The following is a 9861-nucleotide window of genomic DNA, read 5'->3' on the forward strand; positions in this document are numbered from 1 at the left end:
TTTTCCCTTGAATAAATGACCCCAATGTCTTCTAGAAAAATACAATACTTTCGATTTATTCCTCAAAGTGGGCTAACAAATGATACATGTAGAGACTTTGCCTTAATAAGCCGAGACAAATATATTGTAGTACAGTATTGTTGGAATGTGCCCTCTCCCCTACCTCCTCTAAGTGAAGGTGTTTTCCAAACACTGTCAAAAGGAGGGAGGCACTCACTCTGTTTATTAGAGCTTCCTTCCCTTTAAATCTTTAACTACAAAGGAGAATTCACCTCTTCCAAAGTAGGAACCTTGGGTTCTAGTCTTGCTTCTGCTATAACTTGGTAAGTCTCTTGGTAAGACTCTTCTGGGTCTCAATTTTCCCATCTGTGAGATGAACCAAAGAAGGACCCATTTCCAGGAATGTCATCAACACTTGACCTTCTATGAGAGACAGAAGGTTTTGAGTAGTTGTTGGGTGCAGGCACAGTGTTGAGCACTGGAATGATGGTGATAGGTGCCCCGCCAGGCACTGATGATTCACACCTGTAATCCTAGCCACTCAGGAGGCTGAGTTTTGAGGACTGTGGTTCAAAGCCAGCTCCAGCAGGAAAATCCGTGAGACTTTTATCTCCAATAAACTAATCAGAAAAAAAATCAGAAGTGGTACTATAGCTCAAGTGGTAGAGTGCTAGCCCTGAGCACAACAAGGCTCAAGGACCACACTAGGCCCTGAATTCAAACCCCAGGACCAGCAGAAACACAAAACCAAAAAACAGCCTTACCCTTAAGGGATCAGGGCAAGGGCTGTTTAAATCATCAGTATCAACCACAGTAATAATAACAACTCAGCACTTCCTGTGTACTGGCCTCGCTGATACTCCTCTATAACTGCATGAGACAAGACCCCTGTTATAGAAGAAGCAATGGAAGCTCAGAGAGGTGGAAAAATTTGCCCATGGTTGCAGGGATTTCAATTCAAGGAGTGAGACTTAAACTGAGAAAGTCTGATTTAGAAGGCACACCGCCTATATTCAGTACTGAAATCCAATATGAGGCTCCAGTTTCTTTTTGTTGTTGTTGCTGATTGTGGGGTTTGAACTCAGGGTCTGGGCACTATCCCTGAGTCTCTTTATACTCAAAGCTAGCTCTACCACTTGAAACACAACACCTCTTCTGGTTTTTGAGTGGTTAATTGTATATAAGAGTTTTACAGGGACTTTTCTGCCCCGCTGACTTTGAACTGCGATCCTTGGATCTCAGCCTCCTAAGTAGCTAGGATTACAGGCATGAGCTACTAGCACTTGGCTCCAGTTCTCCAGTTTCTTTCTTTCTTTCTGTGTGTGTGTGTGTGTGTGTGTGTGTGTGTGTGTGTGTGTGTGTATGTGTATGTGATGGGGCTTGAACTTAGTCTAAGTGCTGTCCCTGAGCTCTTCAGATCAAGGCTACCACTCTACCCCTGGGCTTGAGCTTTGTCCCTGAGTTCTTCAGCTCAAGGCTACTGCCCTACCCTTGAGCCAAGCCCCACTTCCTGTTTTCTAGTGATTAACTGGAGATAAGAGTCTCAGGTCCAGGGCCGGGAATTTGGCCTAGTGGTTAAAGTGCTTGCCTAGCATGCATGAAGACCCGGGTTCGATTCCTCGGTACCACATACATAGAAAAAAGCCGGAAGTGGTGCTGAGGCTCAAGTGGTAGAGCTCTAGCCTTGAGAAAGTCCAAGGACAGTGCTCAGGCCCTGAGCTCAAACCCAGGACTGGCAAAAAAAAAAAAAAAAGAGTCTTAGGTCCTTTTGTGCCTGGGCTGGCTTTGAACCTTGATCCTCAGATCTCAGCCTCCTGAGTAGTTAGGATTACAGGCATGAACCACTGCCGGCTGGCTCCAGTTTTCTTTTCTTTTTTTTTCAGTCCTGGGCTTAAGCTCAGGGCCTGAGCACTGTCCTTAGATTTTTCTCAAGGCTAGAGCTCTACCACTTGAGCCTCAGCACCACTTCCGGCTTTTTCTATGTATGTGGTGCTGAGGAATCGAACCCGGGTCTTCGTGCATGCTAGGCAAGCACTCTACCACTAGGCCAAACTCCCAGCCCCTGGCTCCAGTTTCTTAAACCAGAGTTTACTCCCCAGATCACAGAAGTCCCATGGAGAACAAAAAGAAAAAGCAAACAGAGCCAGAATATCTGTAATCATGACCATACATGTTTATAAAAGGAGGAAGGTGAAAGGATTACGATTTTAGCGTCTCACTATTAAAGCTCATTTTAACAAAGTGTCAAGCCAAAGGGAAAGGCATCATCTCCCTAAACAACATATATAAATACACCTGGGTTCTGGAGCTCTGGGCAGATTTGGGCCAGTTAGCTGTATACACCAGCTGTGTGGCCTTGCATAAGTCACTCTGTCTCTCTGAGTCACAATCAAGGGCATACGGTAAAGGGAGCTAGAACTTGCCATGTCCTTAAAGATAAGCAATAAAACCTACTAAATTTTTGTCCTCTCTCCTTTGTCTCCCCTTTCACCTGTGGCTCCCAGGAATCCTGACCTCTGTGAAGAGATGCTGGTGTGTCTGGTCCAACCCAAGCCAGAGAACCATTAAGAAGGGGCCTTCGTTCTGGATTCTCCGACACAACACTGCTGTCCCAGCTGCGACATACTGTCACTGATGAGAGACTGGGAAGGGAAAAGCATATATATATAGATATATATAGATATAGATATATATACAGGAAACACCGCGTCCTTGCACTTGCTGCTGGGGCTGGCAGAGCAGTCAGCTGACGCCATCACCCAACATCTGCCACAAACCTACATTTCCTTTGCAGACAAATTGAAGAATTGGTGGGGTTTTGTTTTTTTTGTTTTGTTTTTCAGGAAGAAAATATATAGCAACCATACTCCCGTTGCTTCCCCTTTTCCCTGCTGAACCACAAAAGCAGACCACAGTGATGGTAGAAATTCCATTCAACCCGGGGTGGACATGGTCCAGTGTAGTGGACAGGGCTGCATCCCCCAGTCTGCTGCCCCCAGAGTGCAAAGGAAAACGGTCACACGACCAAGCAAGAGAGGTCGCAGCAGCAAGACACACACAGGTCAACCTTTTTCTGAGAACAGAGAAAAGCAAGAAGAGAAAAGCAAATAAGAAAGTGCAAGAAAGAAGGAAAGGAAGGAAGGAAGGAAAAAGAAAAAGAAAGAAAGAAAAAAGAAAAGGAACCTCCCATTTGGAAAAGAGGAAGAAGAACACTGGATTATTATTTTTTGGGGTCTTGACACTGGGCTGCAAAATCTACCTTCTTCCGTCTCCCTCACCCTCAGATCTCATGTCTTGTCGTCTCAGTTTCCCTCTGCCCCCTCTCTGTGTCCTGGTCCTGATGAGGACCACTGCAGATGACATTTATTTGAAATGAGAGAGAGAGAGAGAGAGACAGAAAAAAGCAAGAACAGAAAAGCAGAAGCCTCTGGAAGACAAGTAGACATTGTATGTTTCTGGTTTCTCATGACAAAGGTGCAGCTCGTAGGAGATTTGTATGGATGTGCTTTTAAGTTATGTATATTATATCTAGCAGGAAATATATTAAAATAAACAGTGCTGGTAAGTATGATGCTGACATTTTCAAGTTATAATTATCTGACTGTGATTGATGTATCTCAAGGTTCCTAGATCTTGCTGAACTGGTCCAGCTTAGACTGGGCCCTGAGCCTGGCCAGCTCTGTTGATGGGCTGATGGTTCAGTGTAGTAAAACTGTGTGTGGTATTTGTAACTGGGTGATTGGTGGGGAGAGTTGCCCCCCCACAAGGAGAGATGGGGGTTCACCAAGGGGGAAGCAACACAAATAGTTCCCAACAAGCCAGTCTGAGATGCCTTCTCTAGCAGTGTAGCCAGGACTTGGTCTGTGCATAGACACAGAGCCTGGAGTCAGGACCAAGACTGACAGTACAGGTCTCCCAACGCACCCCTCCTACCTCCCTGGGGGCTCACCTTGGTTTCTAGTCCTCTCTTTATTCTACTATTACTTTTGCCACATCTTGCCCTTTTCTGACCACACTGTAATAACTAGTGCCATACCCAAAAGGAGAGGGTGCCTCTGATCAAGGTAGACTATGGTGGCTTTCACTGGGCTCCCCCAAAATGTCCAGCTCAGTCTCCTACTCCTCTTCCATGTTGGAATTGTTCTCTTCTTCCTGAGCCAAAATAGCCATAATAAAGAGACCAGAGCATATCAGCCTCTGATGGATCAAAACCGCATTTCTAAAGGCCACACCCACCCAGAACCATGGAAAGAGAAAGGCAGTGTCACTCACAGGGCAGTCTTTGCCTTAGACCCCGGCTTGGGAGCCCACTCTCACAGTCAGCATCCGAGCCCCAGCCTCAGACTCCCAGAAATGGCCTTAAATCACGGGAGCCCTTGGAGAAAACCCTGTCACAAAGCACACACGGGCCAGGCTTGCTCCAGCTCGCCTGCACTCAAGAAGTGTCCCTTTCTGAGAGACAGCACTCCATGGCACTTTTACTTTCTCAGTCTAGTCCTGCTTCTAAAACACCTAATACACTCACTCAACAAATACTTATTGAGTATTGCTTGTAGCAGGTACTGTTGTCTGAAGAAGTATGAAGGGAGAGAGGGGATCTGGGAAACCACTTTCTATCCCTAACCAGGGCTGGCTTGTCAGAACTTTTTCCACTTCCCTCCTATCTTTTGGACCTGGCTCTGGGATGACCCCACAGGCCCCTGAGTAGATGTGCCTCCATTGTTTGCTTGCCACACACCTTAGCTCCTCCCATGGTGCTGGCTTAAAGCAGGGGAAGAAACTAGAATAGTTTGTTTTTGCCAGTCCTGGGGCTTGAACTCAGGCCATGAGCACTGTCCTTGGGCTTTCTCAAGGCTAGAACTCTGCCACTTGAGCCACAGCACCACTACCAGCTTTTTTTTTCCCTATGTATGTGATATCAAGGAATCAAACCTGGGTCTTTGTACATGCTAGGCAAGCATTCTACCACTAGGCCAAACTCCCGGCCCCTAGAATAGTTTTTATCTCAGTGAGCAAAATGGAAGTAGAGCAAGGCTGTCAGATGACAGTCAGACTGATGGCCTCACTAACACACACACACACACAGTAGGGAACAGCAGCATACTTTCCCTGCCCCAAGGTCTATGTACAATCATGGTGGAGAGGCTATAGAATCTTCTTCCTGCCCTTCTCAACTTGAGATCTCCCACCTGTTCTGGCCCAACAGCAGGAGCGGTGTGATCCTCTTTAGGTCACTAAGAATTTGGCTTGGCTCTGCCTGGCCTTTGCAGGCACCAGCCATCCTCAGCACACTACACACTTCAGAGGGAGGATCTTTGTTGTGGCTTTGCACCTGTCTCTAGACCTTGGAGGTGTGGCTTTAGGACGGGGATGATGTATCCCAGCTTTGCTTGAGGGCTGCTAAGGTTTGGGACAATCCTGACCCCTTTGGATGTTCAGACCTTCCATAGAGAGGCAGGTAGTGCCACCAGGGAGGAGAGGACCTGCAAAGCCGAAATATAGGGCGCTGTTTCCTCCCCATAGAGAATACGGACGTTTGTCTTGTCTGTCTTCAACCTATTTTCCCTTTTTTATACTTCTCATCCTCTCTGTGCTGCCTCTATGATGCAGGAGGCCAGGTAGCCTCATGGGAAATGTCCTGGAGAGCAGTCAGGATTCTGAGTGACTGCCCTGGCTCAGCCTCTAACTCACTATGTGACCATTGGATTAATCCTAGTCTCTTTTGAGGCCTCAGTTTCCCTGCCCTCAAAATGAGCAAAATAAAATAGATGCTCTCCAGGGATGGTTGTTTTGTTTTCTCTTTCTTTTTTTAATTTTGACTCAGCCATCTTATCGACCTTTATTTTTGCTTATTTTGCTTTCTCTTTTCCATTTGAGAGTACAGGAAGGTGTCAGTTTTTGAATCCTGCAAGCACATTTCAAGACTGGCCTGAAATTGCATGAGAAACATCATTCTAAATATATATATATTTTTTTCAAGAGCACCTTACCAATCAACTGCAATGCTGTCCTGTTCCTTTTAACTCACACCCTTCTCTCCTCTCTCGTCCCCATGCTCCCCCACCTCAGTGCTCTGTGCTGTATGCGTGTGCTCTCTGTTCTTGTATACTCAATAAAAGTGAAATAAATGTGTTTGATGCTGAACCACAGACTTCTTTAGCCTCTCTCTCTCCCTCTCCCTCTCTCTCCTTCCGTCTCTCCCTCCCCTTCTCCCTCTCCCCTCCCCTCCCTCCCCCTTCTCTGTGTTTCCTTCTCTCTAACCTTGGCTCCTGGCACAAATTGGTATAAAACTAAACTAGATACCGCTCAACATAGAACACTTTTATTCAACAAATGTTTAGAACTTCCAGTGAAGCCCAAGGCAATGGCTTGGGCTCTGCAGGTCAGCCGTGAACAGGGCAAAGTCCTTGCTGTTCAGGCCAGTGAAAGAAATGAACAACAAAAGGCAACTGTCTATTTAAAGACAGTTACAGAGTGGAAAGCACCAGGAAGGAAATGTAGAGATGGAGATCATTTTAAGCAAAGTTGTCAGGGTTGAGAGGGCAACTCACTGGTAGGACATGTGCTTATTTAATACTCAGCATGCCCTCTTCCAACAGAAAAAAAAAATAGCCAGTGAGGGCTGCCCTGAGGAGGTCATTTTTGAGCTGAATGAAGAGAAAGATCAAGTAAGGTAAAGAACTTGGGTGAGGATGGTCTAGGCAGATAGGACCAGAAAGCAAACTAGTTCTAGTGCTAGAGGGACCTGATGTGGGGAGGAACCCTGCTATCCCTCCTGTACACCCCCACCCTAGTGGGGCCCAGTGGATAAGTCAGGTTCTCAGTCCTCCAGCCTTTGACTATAACCTTCATTCATGTTGCCATGTCCTATCACCTGTTCCATGATTGACTTCTCTTTAAATTGACTAACTTGGATGGTTACCTGAAAAGAAACCATATTATTACTACTTCAATAGAGCCAAAGGAAAGAATCTTCATAAAGATGAACACAAAGGAAGCGGTGCTATGGCTCAAGTGGTAGAGTGCTAGCCTTGAACTGAAGAGCTCAAGGACAATGGCCAGGCCCAGAGTACAAGTCCCACAACCAACAAAAAAAGGGAACACAAAACAACACAATCCACGTAAAACCTAGACTCCTTCCTTGGATCACCTGAGGCACACCTAACACCCTTTCCCTTGTATTCTAGCAAGGATTCACTCAGGCCACCTTTCTATATTGCCCGAAGACAAACCAGTGAGTCTTTTATTCCACACAATGTGTTTCTTTTTCAGAGCTGAAACTGTCTTATACATTTTACATACTTTAAAAACCCTTAAGGGTGGGACTGGGCATTTGGCCTAGTGGTAGAGTGCTTACCTAGCATGCACAAAAACCTGGGTTCGATTCCTCAGTACCACATACATAGAAAAAAAAAGCTGGAAATGGTGCTATGGCTCAAGTGGTAGAGCTCTAGCCTTGAGAAAGACCAAGGACAGTGCTCAGGCCCAGAACTCAGGCCCCAGAACTGGCAAAAAAATAAAAATACTTTTAAAAAAAGCAAAAAAAACCTCACAAACCAAACAAAACAGTCCTGAGGCTTGAATTCAGGATCTAGGTGCTGTCCCTGAATTTATTTTGCTCCAGAGTAGTGCTCTACCACTTGAGTCCCACCTCCACTTCTGGATTTTAGGAAAGTCTCGTGGACTTTGAACTGTGATCCTTGGCTCTCAGCCTCCTGTGTAAATGTGAGCTACCAGCTTGGCTATCGGTACTTTTATCCAGAGCATTTACCCATAATTACTGCTTCATTTCTTTGTAAAGGTAATTTGCTAAATAATGCAAAGGCAATGTGGTGGTGAAAAGTAATCCTTCAGCCATCTCCAAGTTCCTATTATTGTCAAAGATAATTTTTGCAGGATGCTTTGTGAATCTTTCCCAGAATTTTCCCTGTAGGCTTCCTTTAACGATCTGTCACCACTGACATTCTGGAATAGAGCTTGGATTGCAAGCACTAGGTTGCCACACAACTCAGGGTTGTATGCTCCCAGCCTCTGCTTCTTGGGAATGATTGGTTCATCTAAGTCAGTGCTTCTGAACTATGGTTGAAGTGGGGGGGGGTGATGGAGCACTGCCTGGAGACATCTGTTGTCCCAATTGAGGGGTGCTACTTACTAGCATGTGAGACTACAGCCCAGCATTGCTACTACACCCTATAATATATCAGACAGCTTTCTACAACAAAGAATTATCTGGCCCAAGAATTATGTACCCAGAACGAGAAGCCCTGATTTTGGATAAATGTTGCAAGTCAAAGGCAGGGATTCCTGAGACACCAAACCATAGCTTTTATGTCCAGTGTTGTGTTCTGGAATCTCTGAGGTGATGGTGACTCCATCTGTAACAGGGAGGTGTGAGACTAAGACTGAGAGTGGAAGCTGAGCTACATCAGGAAGGAAATGGGACTGACAGGACAGGCTGACGTTGATGTGCCTAACTGCAGAGAACACTTCTGGTTAGCCATGCAGGAGCCCATTGTGATTACCCCATGATTGCAGCGCCCAGCCTAGCCTGCAACTTCTTAAGAGATGACTTGTTACTGAGACACATTGATGTGTCAGCTGTCATGGAGGAAGTGTGACAGACAAGCTAAAAAAGAAGGAACACAGGGATAAGAGCAGCCAGTTAGACCGTGGTTTGCATCCCAACTCAGCTACTCCGTAACTTCAGTTTTGTCTCTTGTAGACTGAGAATACTAAGGATTAGTGTAAGGGTTTGAAATAATATCCAAGTGGCTCACCCTAGGATTTTGATGTTATATAGCCAAACTTCACTGTCACATAAACCAATTCCTTGGCAATGAATTGCTTAAGATACATCTCCTACCCACTGCTTCTTTTTTCTTTTTCTGTTTTTTTGGGGGAGGGGGCGTGGGGCTTGAATTTGGGGTCTGGGGGTTGTCCTTGAGCTCTTGCTTTACCACATAGAGCCACAGCTCCACTTTCAGTTTTCTGGTGGTCAATTAAAGATAAAAAGTTGTATATGTGTATGTATGTATGTATTTTGCCAGTCCTGGGGCTTGGACTCAGGGCTTGAACACTGTCCTTGGGCTTTCCTCAAGGCTAACACTCGACCACTTGAGCCACAGTACCACTTCCAGCTTTTTGTGTATGTAGTACTGAGGAATTGAACCCAGGGCTTCATGCATGTGAGGCAAGCACTCTACCATTAGGCCATGCTCCCAGCCCCTCATGTATTTTTTTCTGCCTGGCTGTCTTTGAGTCACCATCCTCAGATCTTAGCCTTCTGAGGAGCTAGGAGTACAGGTGTTAGTCACCAGTGCCCAGCCCACTCTGCTTCTTTAAAGGAACCCAAAGAATATAACCACCTAGCACAGGGCTAGACTCATCAATAGAAGCCACTCACCAATACCAAAGTAATATAATTATTAATTAAGTGCATAACATATGTTTTGAAATAGCTTTATGCTGGGACCCAAAGAAACAGTACAAATTAAGACAGGCAAATTTCCTCCTGCAGCCAGAGATGTCAGGTTAGGCTTTTTCAGGACACTATGCGGCCACCACCAGACCCAGAGTGGACTCCTGTCGTGGCTACCACTGCTGCAGAGACCGGTTCTCCCTGGGCTGGGGCCTGAGATTCTGAGGGTCTCACCTGGAACTGAGTGTGACTACAAAGCTGAGACTGGGTGGAAATGGGCCAGCTTTGACAGATTGTCTGAAGAGACTCTGAGTGTGGGAGCTAGGTAGGCAGCCATGACCTGGGCCATGCTTCAGTGATCTTGAGTGCTTGAGATCAAAGCAGTGGACATGTTATGCAGCGTTTAGTCAACCAACGCAGGCGGCGGAACGGAAACCTGGAGT

At 46.0% G+C, this 9861-nt stretch overlaps 1 protein-coding gene across 13 annotated transcripts in view; it reads left to right on the plus strand.

The window, feature by feature from the left end:
- Positions 1-3568, plus strand: part of Epb41l1 (erythrocyte membrane protein band 4.1 like 1) — a 124024-nt gene extending 120456 nt beyond the window's left edge. For all 13 annotated transcript variants that reach the window (XM_090352279.1, XM_090352272.1, XM_090352274.1 and 10 more), the window contains one exon: positions 2505-3568. In XM_090352279.1, the coding sequence (XP_090208405.1) occupies positions 2505-2513 (9 nt within the window). In that variant the 3' untranslated portion in view covers positions 2514-3568. The remainder of the gene's footprint in view (positions 1-2504) is intronic.
- The last annotated feature ends 6293 nt before the right edge of the window (positions 3569-9861 follow it).

The sequence above is a fragment of the Megascapheus bottae genome, chromosome 18, assembly GCF_031878675.1.
Source record: "Megascapheus bottae isolate mThoBot1 chromosome 18, mThoBot2.hap1, whole genome shotgun sequence".
NCBI lineage: Eukaryota > Metazoa > Chordata > Mammalia > Rodentia > Geomyidae > Megascapheus > Megascapheus bottae.